The sequence below is a fragment of the Poecilia mexicana genome, unplaced genomic scaffold (genome assembly GCF_051168715.1).
Source record: "Poecilia mexicana isolate PSO_F unplaced genomic scaffold, ASM5116871v1 scaffold_22, whole genome shotgun sequence".
Taxonomy (NCBI): Eukaryota; Metazoa; Chordata; class Actinopteri; order Cyprinodontiformes; family Poeciliidae; genus Poecilia; species Poecilia mexicana.
The window spans coordinates 20,747,433-20,767,591 of record NW_028263391.1 but is presented as its reverse complement, the minus strand read 5'-3'; the positions used below and the strand labels follow the sequence as shown (position 1 = coordinate 20,767,591).

At 35.8% G+C, this 20,159-nt stretch overlaps 1 protein-coding gene across 1 annotated transcript in view; it reads left to right on the top strand.

The window, feature by feature from the left end:
• Positions 1-799: 799 nt before the first annotated feature.
• The window catches only part of unc79 (unc-79 homolog, NALCN channel complex subunit), a 56,240-nt gene continuing 36,880 nt past the window's right edge, over positions 800-20,159 (top strand). Inside the window, 11 exon segments of the mRNA XM_088002852.1 lie at positions 800-875; positions 3,733-3,853; positions 9,375-9,688; positions 11,759-11,929; positions 12,827-12,922; positions 13,012-13,067; positions 13,895-14,024; positions 14,111-14,175; positions 17,038-17,126; positions 17,474-17,514; positions 18,216-18,244. Of these exon segments, the coding sequence (XP_087858978.1) occupies positions 800-875; positions 3,733-3,853; positions 9,375-9,688; positions 11,759-11,929; positions 12,827-12,922; positions 13,012-13,067; positions 13,895-14,024; positions 14,111-14,175; positions 17,038-17,126; positions 17,474-17,514; positions 18,216-18,244 (1,188 nt within the window).

Below are 20,159 nucleotides of genomic sequence, written 5' to 3'. Positions count from 1 at the left end.
GACTAACAGAGTATGTTGATAAAATGTTGGATTTTATATCTGCAGACATTAAAAAGCATCATAATGTTGGTGTCAGATTAAAGCAGGTAAAAAAACCATCTGTTGCATGTTTATTCCTCTTAATCTGCTACCAATCCTGACGTGTTCTGCGGGTTATTTTTATGTAAAATAAGCGTCAGGGTTTTCCTTCCTGTTTTCAGCTCATTGGGTTGTTCGGATTCTTGAATGACAATTTGTCAAATCTGGATCAGTCCATTTGGAAAGGGATGCAGAGCCAGAACCCAGCCAGCGTCCCGCTTCATATCAGCAGAATAAAAATAAAAAAACATCCCCGGGATGGAGACTTGAGCCATAAAACGGGTTCTGGTTTAATTTTGGTTAAATGTGGATGAGTAAAACCGACGCAGCGCAGCGCTTTGTCCGCGGCGCAGATGGTCCAATCAGACGGAGCCTGGCTGGAGGAAAGGGCGCACGCATCCAGTGAGGGAAACACATCACCGGGAGGGACATTAAACACCAAAACACCTAACAGTCCGGGTTTATGTCTCCTGAAGTGTCTGCGAAATGTCCACGAAGGCAGAGCAGTGTGAGTACCGGAGCGTGTGCGTGTTTTCTCTCCCTCTCCCCTTCCTGTTGGTTCTGGAGAAATGTGATTTTGTTTTTTTAAATTAAATGTAACCAAGAGAGCGACATGAGGGGGATTTGGGAGCTGTCCTTGGTGATGAACGCGTCCTCTCACTGCGGAGGATGATGATGATGAGGATGATGATGCTGGTCGCGGTGTTTCGTTTCCGTGTGAATGATTGACGTGTCTGCGTGGCGTGAGGATGCTCTCAAGGTCGAGATGAAAGGTTCGGTTCTGACAGGATCAGATGGTGGGATTTTGGTCCCTCGGTGTTTAAATCTGTTGCTGCAGAGATTTCCCCTTCGCTTTAAACAGGTTGCAGCTCCCTGCTGCTGCTGTAGGAAACCTGGGGTCAGACGTTGCGCCTTAAAGTTGTCTGCTGCTTTAAAAAAAGAATCCTGTTGCTGTGGTTTTACTAAAATACCCCAAAATAATGTTGATTAAAACCTTAAAGGTCAGTGGTTCTGACAGATATTAACATACAGAGTATAAAAAGATAAATAATCATTTTTCTTGCTGTCTGACATTAAATCAGAGTTAATATTTAGAGTTTAGGTCAGCCAGGATTTTTAAAATTATACTTATTTGATAAATGCCAGAATAAAAGGAGACAGACAGAAATCTTATGTTTTTAACTCATATTTTTGTTGCTGTGTTTATCACAATAGGCACCCCAAGATAAACATATTTAGGTGTGAAGGGTATTAATTGACTCCAGAAAAAAAGCAAAAATCCTTGTGAAAATGTTAGCTGAAGTTGCTAAAAGAAACACGCGGTGAGAAAGAAGGCATATATTAAAAAAACAGATTAGAGGACTGGAAATACACAACTGGCAGAAATATCCTGCAGTCTGATGAAGCTAAAATGTGTTTGTCAGGAAATGAAGCTAAGCTTTACATGATAACAAATTTTACAATAAATTATCCTGATATTAATTGTGATAAATGATAATATTGTTGTTCTGAGACGATTTTTAAGTTATATTTAACGTAATAAAGCAAATACAGCCTCTCAAATTTCTAAAGAACATTTCACACTGGAACTGGAAGACAGTTTGAATATCCAAAATAAATAAAAAGACAAAATAACCAATAAATTGGATACTGAAGTTTCTGTGATAAAAATTATCCTTAAAATGGGGCTTATTGAGACCAGAGTGAAGCTTTTTGTCATCCGGTCTTTGATAGGTGAACAAGTAATTATGTGAACAATTATTGAGCTCATTTTAATTGATCATGATATTAATTGCAACAGGCCTAGTGAAAGCATCATGTTCATCTAAACGTCTAAAACTCTAGCTTAGGTGCAAATCCATCTTCCAGATCGACAGAGATTCCTAATTGTAGCATGAAATTAGCTACAAACTGATTTAATGCCAGAAAAGTTAATGCTTTGGTGCGTCCGCCACAAAGTCTTAGACAAAGAGAAGATCGGTGGGAAGAGATGAAAAGATGTGCGAGTAAAGAGGCCTTGACCAGCTGCACCAGTTCTGTTGGGGGAAATGGGCCAAAATTACATCAAACTATTATGACAAACATGTGGAAGGAAAGCAGAATGTTTGACCCAGGTTATATGGTTTAAATTAAATATTAAGACGAATGTGTAAACCTCTGAGTTTCAAGAAAGTTAGCCCTCTCTCGTGTTATTCTGGCATTCAGATAACAAAAATAATTTTGGGAATCCTAAATGACCTAAAGCAAGAAAAATGAAATCTGATTTAAAGTCATAATGTAAGAAAAACTGTTAGGTGTGTTTTCATACAGTGCAGTGATGCAGCTATTCTGACGATTGATCGATTAATCGATTAATCAGATATTCTGATCCAATATTAGAAATGTGATAAAAGTTGCAAATAAACGATTTAATTAATTTTTTAAATTTAGATAATAAGCAATGGCATGGCTGGCAGCCTTTATTTTCAGGGTTGGTCATTTACAGGTCAGAGAGTTAGAGTCTCTACTGAAGCAACAGAAACCGGGTCAGCATGTCTCTGCTCCAACTCTGTTTATATTTCAAAAACAACAAAGTCCCATAAACACCACAGGGAGCAGAAGAACACAGGCAGCCAGCTGGGCTCAGTGCTGAAATGTCCCACAGTGTCATGTGTTAAAAGTGCCTTCCCACGTTCACACAGACCAGATTTTCCCAGCCAGTACTGGGGCTTGAACCAGCAGCCTTTTGACTATGAGCTAGCAGGCTGCTGCTGCCTCCTCTAGGGGTTGCAGTGACCTTGCTGCAGCACGTTAAAGGTCAGCTGGTGCAGCCCTGGGAACAGAGAAACGTTTTAAATGTAATTTAAACATCCATGTTGTGAACTGCAGAGCTGCACATATGGATCCCTGCCAGGCAGCTGCAGAAAATCTGCATCTAAGGTCCAGATTGTTGACTCAAAAGTAACTGTGTGCCAAAAACCCCCAACACAAAATCAAGCAAATAACATTGCACATTTCTTTTTTATTTTAATTTTTTTATAAGTGGATAATCATGAAGATCATGAAGAAGAAGAAGAAGAAATATCCACTTAATGTGGCTATTAAGTGGATATTTAATATCCACTTTCCAGAATTTTCAAAACTTGAAAATTCCAATTCAAAACTTGGAAGGGATTTTTATGCCAATGTATTAGTAAGTAAAATAAAATAAAATAAAAGGCGACATAAATTTGCACCAAAGCCTTCAGAAATTTAGTGATTTATCTAACATATTTTTGAGTTCCAAAAGTAAAAAATGTTCAACATTTGAAACACAGAAATTTCCAATTTTTTTGTAGAAAATCTCTGAGATTAATCTGAAACTTTTTGAGTTTTTTTGGCAGAAATGTATTCCCGCAAACTCCAAAACTCCAGACGTCATGTTTGTTTTACTAACAGGAAGCCGCTGTTGTTTTGAAGGATTCTGATTGGCTGTCAGGTTTTAGCTTTGCGCCACACTGCCCCCTATGGGTTTGGCATTTTTAAAACAACCTTCAGTGGCGGATTGGATGGAAATGCGGTTTTATTTTTGAAACGATGCGGCGGAGACATTCGTTATCATCATTTATGTGCAGTTCTGTGTGTTTGTGTGGAGATAAAAGAGTGATTTCTTACTCTGCTCTTTATTTTGTCTAGTTGCCTCTAAGATACGATACTTGCAAGAGTATCACAACCGTGTGCAACACAATATTTACCCTGTGCCCTCCGGAACAGACATTGCAAACACACTGAAATACTTTTCCCAAACCCTCCTCAGGTAAGTACTCTGAGTGCATAGTAAGTATACATGAAGTTCAACACATTAGATTATTCCACACACTGCTGAAAGGGATGACAGTGACACCATACCGAGCAGGACAGGAAGTGGAGTTGATTCGTGAGGAAAGCAGCGTATTTGAGTCTTTTCAGGGTGTTAGCGTGGAGGTAGATGGTGGTGTTTACTGATTCAGTGTTCAGCTGCCAGGAGTTTTCCCTCGCCTCGTCCTTCCCAGGGGGGTGAGGGGCTGCTGCTTTGACTGTGCAGCCGGAGGGTCAGGCTGCTCTCCTGGGTGCTGTGAAGAAGGAACAGTGTGTTATTTCCTTCTCCGGCGGGGTCAAGCAGGCAGCCATTTTAGACACATCCCATTTTATGATGTGTCATTTCCTGATTTTTCTTATCTCAGTTGCAGGGATTTGAGTTTTCAAGCTGGCTTTGTCTCGTCTTCTCTTTTTAGCTAACATTAGCCAAAAAACAGCACTGGAGGGTGACTTTGCATGCTCCACTGAAATTATTATTATTATCAGCTTATGGTGCAATCTGTTAGAGACTGGCAGCTGGCCTCGATTCTCCACTTTATTCCTCAGGATTATTCCTCTGCTGGAAGCTTCCAGCACAAATCAAATCCACCTACACTGTGAAAACACAACATCTTACCAAGTATTTTTGGTCTAGTTTTTAGTGCAAATATCTAATTACACTTGAAATAAGAGAAACTAACTCGAAAGTAACTTTTCAGCAAGATATAGAGGCTTGTTTTAAGTCAATAATTCCTTAATATCAATTATAAATTACCAGTTCCATTGGCAGATTATTACACTTATAACAAGAAAAGTTTCCCATAAAATAAGTTAGTACTTTTTCATCAATATTAATTAATTATTAAGTTAAAATGAGCTCCTGTATTTTGCTGAAAAGTTACTTGTAAGTTAGTTTTGTCTTATTTCACATGCACTAAGACATTTGCACTAGAAACCAAAAATACTTGGTAGGATTTTGTGTTTCTGCAGTGCGAAGTCGGTTTTTGTCAGTCAGCCTCCGCACAGCTTTGATGTCTTCCTTTGGAGCGGCCTCTTAGCCTCAGATATGCAGAGTAAATCCCTCTGCCCACCATTAGATGAGCCAAGTTCCTCTGCTGGGACTCGGGGATCCTCCATACACCTGCGTTTCCTGCAGCCAGGCGTGGAGGAAACCAGAAGAAGGAAACAAAGACGGGCGCAGGGAGCATTTATGGTTGGAGAAAAACTGAAAGTGGAGTTGGCAGCTGATTCCTACGAGCTAATGATTATTTTAGTTATCAAATATTCTGACGATTAATCGATTATTCGGATTTAAAAAAAAAGGGATATTCTGTAGATTTTCTTTTAAGGCTTATTTATACAATACTAGAAATACATTAAAAGATGCACATTGTTTATTTAAAATTCCTATTATAAATAATAAAATACACAGTTTAAAATTGAACAACATAGCATTCCTTTAGTATATACTTGATCATTAGTACTAAATGATTAATAAATGGACAGGAAAAAGTTCTTAAGAGATTTTTTTTTTTTTGCAGAATTTGAACAATGTAAAGTTAAAATGCCACCTGAGGAGTTTTGGATAGAATATATTTACAGAAAAATATGTTGTTTTTTACCACTTATAATGCGAAATTTATATTTTTCTACATTTTGCCTTAATTACAGCTTTGAGTGTGTTGGTCTTTCAGCAGATTACTTTTTACTTGAGTCTGCACACTCCAGTTAACAATTAATCAATTACTAAATTAGTTGATGATTATTTGAGTAACAGATTAATCAAGATTTGAAGTTGATTCATAAAAGGGCTGCTTCTCTGGATCATATTTCTTATCAATTATTCTGGCGATTAATTGATTAATAAAATTATTTTTCATATTTTGCAGATTTTTCATTTAAGGCTTATTTATACAATATTAGAAATATATTACAAGTTGCAAATTAACATTATTTATTTTAAATTCCTATTATAAACAAGAAAATACACATTTTATTGTCTAAAATGCTTGATCATTTTTATCATTACTAGTTGATTATTTTTGGATTTTGATCATTATTATTGATAATTGGATAGCAAAAGGTGCTTAATGACTTTTTATGTGTGTCTGTTAATAATTAATATATTACTAAATTAGTTGATGATTATTCAAATAATCGATTCATCGTGATTAATCCAATTAATCGTTTCAACCCCTAATTCAGTTAGCTGCAGAAAAGAATGATTTTTTTGCATCTGTTTCCTGGAAGATGAGGGAAATCAGAGCTTTCTCCAACACATTAGACTTGATTGCAGCCATTCCCACACAAACACGTCCATCACTGCACATATAGTGAGCACTGCAGAGTTTTACAGTGTATGTATGTCATGTTTCTGTATCAGTGCATTCTACATGTGTTTGGTGTCCTTTCTGTTTGCAGTTCTTTCTGTTGGATGTATGCGTGGGTGTGTGTGACTAATAAGTGTTTTCTCTGTTTGTATACGTCCACTGTGTGTGTGTATGTGTGAGAGAAAGAGTGTGTGACTGTTTATGTCCGTGTTCATTGTTCAAATTAATGATGTTTTCTCTCTGATGAACGGGCAGTGAAAAAGTTATACTCTGAGCTGCAGACTCTCGTTCACACAGTTTGAGCAAACACTGCAAAAACACAAAATATCCCCAAATATTTTTGTCTAGTTTCTCCTGCAAATATCTCGTTACCAAATGAACTTACAAGGAACTGTTTATCAAAGTAAACGAGTTTATATTAACTACTGGTTCCACTGGCAAATTTTTCCCTTATAAAATGGAAAAAACTGCTTGTAATAAGTTAGAAAACCTGACATTTTTTGTTTTTATTAATATTAAAAATACTGATTTAAAAGTGCCATATTGTGATTCCTTGAACAGTTTAGTCTATTGACTAAACTAAATATGTTCTTTACATTTTTTTGCACAAAATTGTTCTTAGATAATGAGCTGCTTTGGAGCATCAAATCTAAATAAGCTGCTGTTGGCCACACCCCCAACTCAACGTTTACACTCGCATGTGAAAATGGATGCTAAAAGATGCACAATTATACAACCGCTCATCTTCGAAAAGCAGAAGTGGAGCCTCCTGCATAACCAACAAGAATGATGCAAGTGGTTTCTGGACGGCAAGTCGGCAAGAAAGGATTTCTCTTTTCCAGCAGCCATTGTACGGCGCATACAATGGTAAAACCAGCTGACCAAACGTGCTCGTCCTCTGCTCGGGTTTGAATTTCACTTTATTGAACATGGCGTAATAAAAGAATTAACAAAGTTAAATACAAACAAAATAAATTTAAAACAAAAGCAAACAAACAAAAGAAGAACAGTAGTAAAGTACATTTACATGTTCAAATGAGTGGGTAGAAGTATGAACTTATTTTTATCCCCCCCCCTTACATCTGTAGCATCATCTAATAAGTTACTATTCATGTTAACTTCAGTATAACTTGGGTTGCTAGGTAACGGGCCGGGCTCTGCTGGGGTTGCTAGGGAACGGGCTGGGCTCTGCTGGTTTTGCTAAGGAACGGCAGTGGTGACTGACTTGTGACGTTACATTCTGGAGATTTTTGAAACAAGATTTTAGACACCAAGCAATATTAACTTGTTGGCAAGAAAATTAACTGTTTTTTTCTTTTTTTTTTCAAGCACTTGAGTTGTTTTTAAACTGCAAAAACACAAAATTTTACCAAGGATTTTTGGTCTAGGTTCTTGTGCAAAATGTCTTAACTCACATGAAATAAGACAAAGCTAGCTTACAAGTAACTTTTCAGTAAGACACAGAAGCTTGTTTTAAGTAAATAACTCCTTAATATTGATGAAAAAGTTCTAGTTCTGTTGGTAGATTATTTCACTTATAATATGGGAAAAATGTATTTAAGTTAAATAATCTGCCAATGAAATTAGTACTTTTTAAATCAATATTAATCAATTATCAACCTAAAACAAGCTTCTATATTTGCTGAAAAGTTACTTGTAAGTTAGTTTAGTCTTACATCAAGTGTACTAAGATATTTGCACAAGAATCTAAACCAAATATACTTAAGATTTTGTGCTTTTGCCGTGTAGAAACAGTAGATGGATACAAAAACATGCAAAATGTGCCCCCTTTAAAACAAGCTCCTATCTGCTGAAAAGTTACCATTAAATTAATGTACTAAAACATTTGCAGTAGAATCTAGAAAACCACCTGGTGTGGTTTTGTGTTTTTGCAGTGCACAGAGACTCGGCTCTTGCAGAGTATAACTTTGAGGGGATCAGTCCGATGCTGTATTGTATGTTCTGCTGTTACATGTAAAAACTGCCTCCCCTTTCTCACTTGCCTCGGACTCTAGATGCTGTAAGTCTACTTTTTTGAGTGACCTTTAAGACAAAGTAGATTTAAAAAGAAAATCTGGGCTCTTGTCATTTAAATCCCAATCATTTTTGCCTGATAGAATAGAGTTTATAATGTGAATTAAAAAAATAAGAGCAATGCTCTCTGGCCCTCCCCTCTTTCCTCCCTCCACACTCAACCCGACTAGTTTTTGCTTTTGTTCTCCTTCTCCCAAAGTCCAATTTGTCCACCACCTTCCCCAGGGGACAGCAAACACAATTGTCCATCCTGCATTAGCTCACGAACATGATGCTACCAGTCATCTCCCCCCTTCTGATACAACCTATTCCTTTGTCATTAATTCTCTACTGTAGATTAGTCGTTACATTTATTTTAGAAACCTGAATCCATATGCCTGTTGGATCTCATTATTTCTCCTGATGATACTGGTGCAGTATCATAACGTATGCATACGGACATTATTTCTCTGGTGCAATAAACATGTGCTGTGACCTCGGAGCACTTGATCTAACCTCACACACATGTTTATTATTGGCTCAAGCATGTTTCAAAAGTGTCACCTCTGTATTTTCCCGAACCAATCTGGTGTCACTCCCATCCTTGACAGCCCCACAAAACATGGAAAAATTCATTTTAAATTGCAAAACTCCACCTCCAATTGGCGTTTATTTTTGCACGGCAGCTGCAGGCTTTGCTTGATTGGACTACGGCAGCCATTGAGGGACAGTCCTTTGCGCTGTCCCTTTTTGGAGAAGTATGGGGTTGCCACTGAAAACATGCCATTTTTTATATTTTTGCTCCTTGTCACCAGATACGCATGAGATGCAGTGATCATTTGCAGTTTGTGCTCATGTTTTTCTTTTTATATTTTGTTTTGCAAGTCAAAACGAGATGGATTGAATTTACGCCACTCTGAACGGATGAAGCAGGGAAAAATTATGTTTTTTTTTTGTACCCGTGTCTTTCAGCGACACGCCAACAGTGAGACACTGCATCCTATGTGGGGTTTATCTGGGTTTGTTTTTTTCTATTTACGCTGTCTCTGTAGTGCCATTTCAATGTAATGTGCTGTTTTTTTGTGTCTTTGTTGTCTCTTTTTTTCCCTTGTTCCCCTCTCCTACCCTCCCTCCCCTCCCCTCCCACCCCCGGAGCAGCATTCTGTCCCGCACAGGCAGGAAGGAGAACCAGGAAGCTTCCAATTCGGCCGTGCCCATGACCATGTGTCTTTTTCCTGTGCCATTCCCACTCACCCCATCTCTAAGACCACAAGTCAGTTCCATCAACCCTACAGTTACTCGCTCCCTCCTTTACAGCGTTCTGCGCGATGCCCCGTCAGACCGCGGGGGGCAGGGGCAGCAGAGTCGGGACGCTCAGCTCTCAGAGTACCCCTCTCTGGACTATCAGGGCCTCTATGTGACCCTCGTGACCCTGCTTGACCTGGTGCCCCTGCTGCAGCACGGTCAGCATGGTGAGTCAAGGCCCCAGTGCTCCACTGTTTGTCATCATCATCCTCGAGCCGCCTGGCCTGCATGAAGCCACTGCTGCTGTTTTTGGCCTCGTTTTTGGAGAGAAGTCCTGCTGAGGATCTTGAGGGATGCATGGGGTGCTTGGGAGCACGCTGGATCCTGTCAACTTTTCATAAGCCATTGGATAACCCAGACATAATTAAGCCTTCTCTTCTGGGCATCATAACCTGACTGCATGTTGTTGTTATGCAAAAAAAAATGATTGGGAAAAAAATAAATGTGTTTAGACATGTTGTCATGTGCAAATATAGGCTAATGTAATGTTTTTAGACGCATTCAGAACACACATGCACTGCAAAAACACAAAATCTCACCAAGTAGTTTGGTCTAATTTCTACTGCAAATATCTTACTACACTTAAAATAAGACAAACTAACTCAAAGGTCGCTTTTCAGCAAGATTTATGACCTTGTTTTTAGTAAATAATTTGTTAATATTGATTAAAAATAAGTTGTAGTTCCATTGGCAGATTATTTAACTTATAACAATAAAGTTTTTGATGTTATAAGTTCATTTATAAGAACTTACATCAGTATTAAGGAATTATTTTCTTAAAACAAGCCTTTATATCTGGCTGAAAAGTTACTTTTAAATTAGTTTGTCTTATTTCAAGATTAATAAGATATTTGCACAAGAAACTAGACCAAAAATAGTTGGTAAGATGTTGTGTTTTTGCAGTGTGAGAATGATTCAGAGTATAATTAGGGCTGCAACTAACAATTATTTTAGTAATCGATTATTCTGACGATTAATCGGGTAAAAGGCCACATTCTGCAGATTTTTATCTTCATTCTATACTAAATATTTGAAATACATTTAAAATATGTTATTTTTTTAATTGTATTTCGGATATTAGCATTATTTTTAATTTTAAAATAAGAAAATAAACAATAACAGCATTTCTGTGGTGTATGCTTGATCATTTGTAGAAAATAATTCATCTGTACTTTAACATCCACATGTGAAAAGTTCAGTCATTTTTATTTAACTTAATCAATACAGTGTATTGCTAATCGGTTGTTTATCTTTTTTGGATTAACTGATTAATAATTAGGTAGCAAAAACAAAACATTTTACCAAGTATTTTTGGTCTAGATTCTAAGGCAAATATCTTAGTACACTTTAAATAAGTTTTTAGCAAGAAATTCAAGCTTATTTTAAGTAATTAATTCCTTAACATTAATGAAAAAATAACTTAGTCTGGCAGATTATTTCACTTACAACATGGGAAAAATGTCTTGTTATAAAAAATAATCTGGCAGACTAACAATTACTTTTTCATCAATATTAATTAATTAATCACTTAAAATAAGTGTGAATTTCTTACTGAAAAGTTTTATATAAGTTAGTTTGATCTTATTTTAAGTGTATTAAGATATTTGCACTATAAATTAGACAAAAATACTTGGTAAGATTTTGTGTTTTTGCAGTGTGGATAGCAAAATGTGCTATTTTTTCCACACAATTTGAACCAGGTTAAGCTAAAAATGGGGGGTGGGGGGTGGCATCATAAAAGCAAGATGTTTATATTTTCTGTACAATTTTGGCTGAGTTACTGATTTGACTGTTGTTCTTTCACTAGATTACCTTTCTTTGTCTATTTACTCAAGTTAACGATTAATCGATTACTAAATTAGTTGACCATTATTTCAAGAATCGATTAATCGTGATGAATTTGATTAATCGTTTCAGCCCTAAGTATAATCACTCTGCTCTGCACCACACCTGCTGCACAGTATTTTATAAAACTGAGCTCTAAAGCATGAAAAGCCATCTTCTAGATTAGATTTCTCTGATTTGTACCTCAGAGCTTTTTGCAGACAGACCTCAACAGCAGCTCTTAATCCTGTTGTTTTTTTGTTTTCTGCTGCTGTAATATTAAATAAATGCCATTCATGTAACCCAGTGGCTGCGTACAGCATCAGGATGCTGTATGTGCAGCTGATTGAATGCGTGTTTGTGTATCTCTGTCCTTTTTTGTTTGTTTTTTTGCCCTCTCTGTTTCTCATCAGATCTGGGACAGTCCATATTTTACACAACAACCTGCCTTCTGCCCTTCCTCAGCGACGATATTCTCAGCACTTTGCCCTATACAATGATCTCCACCTTAGCCACTTTCCCTCCCTTCCTCCATAAAGACATCATTGAGTACCTGAGCACCTCTTTCCTCCCCATGGCGATACGTGAGTACGACCTGATGACGGAGGATTTCAAAAATCATTCACATTCCGTCGTTTTTAAACTTTAAACAAATAAAAAATACTGGAAATAAACATCTGAAGTAAACAGAAAACAGTCTGAACAGTTCAGTGATTCATCATAGATTCTTTGTGTTTCTGCCTTTTTGTTTTACTTCAAATTAATTTTGATATCAGGCAAATAAATAAATACTGAAAGCTGTTTTTAATTGATTATTTAAAATAAGTAATTTCCACTTTGTTTTAATTCTGCCAAATTAAAAGGTTTTGGAGCATGACTTAACTTTTTAGTCACTGAATCTATAACATATTTTTAACTTGTTCAATTATATATACATATATGATTAAAAAAAAACTTAAATTTACCTTCAAACTTTGGCTGAAGTTCATCATATTTAAATTTTAACTATTTTCTTATTTGATAATTATTTCTTTTGTTAGTTAACCAATCAATAAATGGATACAAAAATGTACCAATGTGGAGATTTTTTTTTTAAGAATTTGAACCAGGCGAAGCTAAAACTAAGTCGCTTGAGGAATCCTAGATAGAACATTTTAACTGATAGAGAAGTTTATTTTATCTTAAATGCCAAAAATTATACATTTTTTACACACTTTTGGTTTTCAAATTACCTTTTTTAAGAGTGTGGATACTACAGTTAACGATTAATCGATTACTAAATTAGTTAATGATTATTTCCATAATCGGTTAATCATGATTAATGCGATTAATTGTTTCAGCCCTACATTAAAATGCAACAAAAAAAGGACACGTTTCAAAATGGGTTAAGCAGATTCAGTTTACCGTGTTCAATTATAATGTGTAATAGTGTCTTTTTAATCATAAAAGTGATATTTTAAGTATGTTCCTCCTGTGTGCAGTGGGATCAACTCGGAGGGAGGGCGGAGTGCCTGCCTACGTCAATCTGTCGGCCTCATCTATGCTCATGATCGCAATGCAGTACACCTCAAACCCAGGTAAATGCCATGTTGGCTAGTTTGAAAACTGCACAGTTAAGTGCCCCTTTTTCTGTTTACTTTAGAGCATAATCTCTGCCTTGTTCCAGTTTATCACTGTCAGCTGTTGGAGTGCCTAATGAAGCACAAACAGGAAGTGTGGAAGGTAAACAAAGCGCTCCCTTTCCCATCTGAAGCAGACATCTGTGTAAAGATGATCCTTATTATTCTCATTTGGTAAAACAAACTCTGTCACAGAACTAAAAGTTCATTTCTGCTACTCATATATGCAAATTGTTAGATTTAATGTGTGGAAACATATCTTGAATTTGTGATTAATCATTGCACCAGAACTGAAATGATTAATTAGAATAGTGTATTTAAAAGATAATTTTATATTGCAATCCAGCACACAAAAACACACTATTCCAGGTTTAAAAGGCATAAAAGTCTCGGGAAAATAAATAATATACAAAAAAAACAACCTGGTCAAATTTTAGGCCATTTTAATTAACACAGTCAAATATAAAAGCCAGACAAGACCAAACAATATCAAAGAGCAATGGAGGGTTAATTAAAGTAATAAAATATTTTTCTATCACTTCTGCATCCAGTTTGACTGAAGGAAGAGCAACAACTCTGAGCCAATATTAAACATTGGCTTGTGAATCCAGGATATAAATATAAATAACTTAACTAGCGGGACACAAAATTGTTGTGAAAAACTGAGAATATTTAGAATAGGTTTCAGTTTCTCACACTTCAACAGAAATCATTCATAAATTTTATTGAAAAACCTTTCATGAAAAGAGTGAATACATACATTTGGATGTATCCTCTCTGGTGTAACTGCAGCATAAACCAAATTCAGTTTAAAGTTGGGAAAATAAAAGTTAAAACAATACAAAAACAAAATCACATTTTCTTTGTGTGTCCATTACTCTTTACCTAAAGCGGAAACATAAAGCTTTTTGTAAATATTTTCTGTTTCAGGACCTGCTTTATGTCATATCTTACGGCCCATCCCAAGTAAAACCTCCAGCTGTGCAAATGCTGTTTCATTACTGGCCCAACCTGAAGCCACCAGGAGCCATCAGCGAATACAGAGGGCTGCAGTACACAGGTTTGATTCCCTGGAGGCCATATTTGCTATTTTAGATGTGAACAAACTAATTAATTGTTCAATAATCAAAATTTTCATTTGTTCAGCCTGGAATCCCATCCACTGTCAACACATCGAGTGCCATAACGCCATCAACAAACCTGCAGTCAAGGTAACAAAAAAATCTGTTGCATATCTCACTAGGGATGAAATGATTAATCACGATTAATCGATAACTGAAATAATCATCAACTAATTTAGTAACAGATTAATTGTTAACTAGAGTATGCAAATTAGAGAAAAAGGCCACTTGGTGAAAAATAAAAATACTAACATTAGTAATACGGCTTATGTGGTTATATGAAAACTCTGCAGAATGAGCCAATTTCATTTTTGATCATCAGATTAATCGATTAATCATCAGAATAATTGATAGTAAGGATTACTTTATGATGATTAATCAATTAATCGGAAAAAGTTTTGGCAGATTCTACAGATTTTTTAACCACTTAAGCCTTTTTATGTAATATTAGAAAATTAAAAGATGCAAATAAAAACAATTCAATTCATTTTTCAAATAATAAAACAAACATTTATTGTCCAAAAGGTAATAACATAGCATTCCTTTAATGAATTTGATCCAGGTGAAGCTAAAACTATGACGCTTGAGGAGTTTTAGGTGAAACATATTTATAGACAAAGGCGTTTTTTTTATCTAAATTCAAAATGTATGCTTATTCTGTTCAATTTTGGCTTAATTACTGCTCTGAATATATAGTTTTTTTTAGCAAATGGCTTTTTTTAAAGTCTGTATACTCCAATTAATGATTAACCGATTACTAAATTTAAATCTAGACTATAAAGCAACTTTAGAGTTGCTTTTGAACCATAATAAATTAAACGTCGACCAACATATTTGAAGTGTATCAATTACTCATGATTAATCCGATTAATCGTTTCGGCCCTAATCAAATAGAATAACCATTTTCTAAAATAATCATTAGTTACAGCCCTATATTTCACCTCTAGTGATGAATTAGCTCCTCTGTATTTAAGGTTTATTTTCATATTTTGTTGTCCTATCAGTAAATACATGAACAATGAGGCGGTGGCATCAACCGCTTTTCTCCACTCAAAGCTCACAGATTCTCTGCTTTATCATCCCCGCCTGCCTTGACTCAACTGTGCTCCAAACTGACAAATAGAGTTGGAACGGGGCAGCAGGGATGGGGGCTGGATTTCAATTACCGGGAGCAGGAAGGCGGCATGGGGGAGGGGGCCTTAATTGGAAGCGGTGACCCTGTGCAGCCCTGGAGGACAGGGTGGCATCCAGTGAGCACAGTAAATTACAGTGCACCATCTGAACATTGAGGCCAGCAGCGTTTAGCACAGACTCAGGCACAGCATATGCACACAGCCATTGTTATTGAGCTTAAAGGAGCAGATAAATGTGTCCTGATGTTTTATTTACACAATCTGTTTAGTGAGGTAGGACTGAAAGGATTAATCGGATTAATTGTGATGAATCGATTAATTGTACACGGACTGAAAAAAAGCAAATTGCTGAACAACATACTCAGAGCAGAAATTAAGTCAAAACTGTACAAAAATATGTAAATTTTGTATTTAAAACAAAGAAAAAAAAAAGACGTATGTAAATATGTTCTACCCCAAAATCCTCAAGTGGCATTTTTTGATTCACTGGGTTAAAATTCTGTAAAATTTCCCTATTCAGCACCTTTTGCTATGCAGTTATTAATTGGTTGGTACAAAAATAATCTGTAGGTCAGTATTAATGTTAAGTCAAGCAGAAGGAGCTGAACTTTTCATATGTTGATGTTAGAAGTGTTTTTGTAGCTGCAGATGTACTGCAAATGATCCACTTATTGAGCACTATGTTGGTGCATTTTAGGCAAAACAGTGTTTATTTTCCTATTTTAAAGAATGAAATGAATTATTTGCATCTTTCAATGTACTTCTAATACTGTATAAAAAAAGACATAATTTAAAAAATCTGCAGTGTGCCAATTGTTTTATCCGATTAATATACATTTTCCAGAGTCTTTTCTTATTTTTCCTTCTTTGCACTTGTCCAGCAGATCTTTGTTATTTTTAGCATTTACAAGACCAAAAATATGCATCATACTTGATCATTAAAGTTCATGAAAGTCCATAAAATGTGTCAAAATATATACCAAATTTGTATGGATGACAATTTAAACGTAACGTCTGGTTAAATATTGAAGAACTTTCACAGTAAAAACCGCAAATATTACCAAGTATTTTAATCAGGACATTATCATAAATCAAATAAATCCTCTAGGACCGAACTTAAACATTGGGCTTTATGCTGCTAATGTTTAGGTATTGTCAACGACTCATAGGTGAAAGTTGAGAGCGTTGCGCAACATAAATAATTACCTGGCCGCAACAGGATGCACATAACTTAATCAAGCTTCAGGTAATTTTCTTTGATGAATTTGAATAATATAGGAACTTGGTGGTAGTAGTACACATGAAATAAGACAAATGTATAAATAACTTTTTGGCAACACATAGAAGCTTGTTTTAAGTCAAAAAGCCCTTAATAATAATCCACCAGTGGACCAAGACATTTTTCCCATATTATAAATATCTTGCTCACTAATGACTAGCAATTTTTCATCAATATTATGGAATTATTGACTTAAAACATGCTCTTATAGGTTGCTGAAAAGCTACTTGTAAGTTGGTTTAGTCATATTGGAAGTGTACTCAGATAGTTACACTGGAAATTAGACCAAAAATACTTAGTAAGATTTTCTTTTTTTTCAGTGTTGTAATTGTGATATGGTTCAATGATAATGACGACTCAATATTTAAACATTTTATAAACATTATGCCTAAAATTTCCACTTTCAATAGCAATAGAAAGTGTTGTTGAAACACTTCTGATTGCTACAACATCCTACCAGTACAGCCTCTAATCTGATGACTAAATTCTCTGTGTTTGAGCTGGGAATCCACGCAGTCACTGTATTTGTGACTCTTACAGATGTGCATAGACCCGACTCTATCTGTAGCGCTGGGAGACAAGCCGCCACCTCTTTATTTATGTGAGGAGTGCAGCCAGAGGATCGCTGGGTATGCATCTGCTTCACCTCTTTTCTCCTAAACAAACACACAAACTCACATCTCCTGTTGCCTGCAGGCTCATTGTTCCTGTCTCCACCTCAGCCAAAGCACAAAGCCAGAGTTATGTAATTCCCCTGTGCCGCTAATGAGATCATCATCACAGAAAAACGTGCATGCACTTGTTCCTCATTTCTCCAGAATGTGGACGATTATAATTACCAGGCTTTCCAGTGTTTTGCAAGATGCTTAGCGGCGCTTATGATCTGTCGGGAAGCTGAATCAGTTGTGTTGAAGTCTCTATGCAGCATTTCACCTCTAAATCATGCAACGTTTTGTTATTTCTATGACCTTTGCAGAGATCATCCTGAATGGCTTGTTGATGTCCTACTGCCACAAGGTGAGCATATTCAGCAGTTTCAGATGGATTACTCATGCATAGCAAAAGTTTTCCATACAAAACACTACAGCGTTTTAAAGACTCGTTCACAGCTGTCTCAAACTGTTTTGAGATTTTTGATTTCTACTGGTAATTTCTTTGGGCCTTTTAGTAAAAAAATATTTACCCACTGACAAATTTCTTTTTTTTTTTTGTTTTTCATAAACAAATTTTACTACTAGACTGACGACTGGCGCCGCACATAGAGTGATTGATAGTGTTAAGACCCGCCTCCTGGCTCTAATTGGTTGTTTGTAGTTTGCACTGGGAGAAGACAGATTATCTGTCATCACATAGTGAAATAAACATGTTAAACAATATATAAAAGATGATACAAAATGTAATAAAATGTGGAACATTAGATGAGGACAGATTAGTCATTTCATCACCGAGAGCTAAAACAATTTAAGTATCCTACCATATGTGTGTGTGTGTTGAAACAAAGTTGCAACAAAGGTGCAAATGATTGGTTTTACATTTTAAGATAATTTCCTAACATGTAGTGTTGCACTTAGGAGAAATGAAGTTTAAAGTGTGTTAATTAAAAAACAGAAGCAATATGAAAATTTGTTTGCATATATTAATCATGTTTTTAATGTTTAGAAGTGATATGTCATGAGATGAAAATATTTGTGTTTCATCATTCTTTATTTTCTTTGCAGCAGAGATATCTGCCATTTGTCAAAAGAAGGTAAGGTTAACATTCTTCATATTCACTGTGATCCATGTTAATACACCTTGCTTTACTTTTTTTATGCAGATGAAGCCATATATTTCCAGAAGCTGTATTTAAGGACACATTAACTTGTTTTATCTCGCTGTCGGGCATTAATTCACGCTTCCTGTTTACTGCCACTGAGAATTACAAAATAATTTGTATTTGCTAAATGCCAGAATAATGACAAAGAGAAGGCTTTTTAATTGCTTTCTTCTACATAGATTGGGATTACTGCGCCTTTATGACATGTGATGTCATAACTTGACATCACTGACAACTTGACATCACTGTGAATTAAGCATCCAGAGATACTTAATTCACAACATTTGAGTTGAATGGAGAAACATATATGGGCAACTCCAGATGCTACTTCTGCGTGAATGTCTCTTGGTTCATGGGGAATTAAGTGTTTAACATATTTTATTCTTTTAATCCTTTTTTCTTTTCAGCAGAGGTTCCTGTTTTTGTTATAAATATGTCTAAGAATAATAATGTGAAAAAATTAAAATAATCTGTCATCTGACAGAAAACAGTGTTAAAATGTAGTTATGTTTTTGTTAAATTCACCATATTAAAAAAAATGTAGCCCTCTATGTTATGTAAAGACCTGTTTGATACAAGAGAAAACTCAAGTTTTTAAGAAGCTTTTTCATTAGTTGTTGCATAAGATCAATTAACTTTATATTAACTCGTTAATCAATAACTTGCATCCCTAATTTAGATAGATTAATGTTTGCAGCCTTTTGTTGATATTAGCTGATCAATCTACTTGATTTGATTACATTTGTATATCTCTGTAAATGTGTTGAAGACATTTTCTTAACTAAATTAATTTTATTCTGGACTAAGAAAGCAGCACACCCCATTTCAAACGCAGCTGCTGCTACTGGGCCGTGATGTTTATTTGCTCTTGCTGAATGCTCTGCCACAGGCTAAGTGCTCCCTGCTGGTTTCCACGGAGACTCGGGTCTCAGGTAATCCTGTCAGGCCCGTGTTGTCTGTGGAAACAGCTGGGTGCCGCCCCGGTTTGTTTGTTCAGCACCATGTAATCCACATCCTTCCTTAATCACTCTCAGGAATTAGATTTACACCTACGCTGTTGTTTTTAAAAATACAACATGAGGCCTGCACTGCAAAAACACAAAACCTTACAGAGTATCTTTGGTCTAGTTTCTAGTGCAAATATTTTAGTGCACTTGAAATAAGATACAACTAACTTACAAGTAACATTTAATCAAAATAAAGGAGCTTGTTTTAAGTAATTAATTACTTAATATTGATGAAAAAATACTAGTTACACTAGCAGATTATTGACATATATCAAGACATTTTTTCCCATGTTACAAGTTAAATAATCTGCCAATATTGAGGATTTATTGACTTAAAAGAAGCTCCTATATTGTGGAAAAGGTTACTTGGAAGTTAGTTTTGCTTTATCTCAAGTGTGCAAAGCTATTTGCACTAGAAACTAAACAGAAAATACTTTTAGGATGTTTTCCCACCTGATAGTCTGTTAGACTTGGTTAGATTGGAAACCAAAATTACAATTTTTGAGTACTTTACCCACCTCTTTATAATGCTAAGATAAATATTAGTGATATTCCGTAGTACTTACTGCCGAACTAACAAAATTAGTTTAGCTAATGTAGCTTTTTCTGCTATCTAAGAAGTATGTTACTACATGTACCTACCCTGCCAGTCACCAGAACCTTGTTATTCCTGCGTCCTTTACAAAGCCATTCAAACGCTGATTGTTTACCGCGTCTTTTTGCTCACCAAATAGTTAAATATATCGTGGTATGAGATCGGAGCTAGCTTGTCCACATTGTCCGACATATTTTCGTTCTCGGTCTCATATGATTGATCCAGACAGCAGCCATTTTGTTCA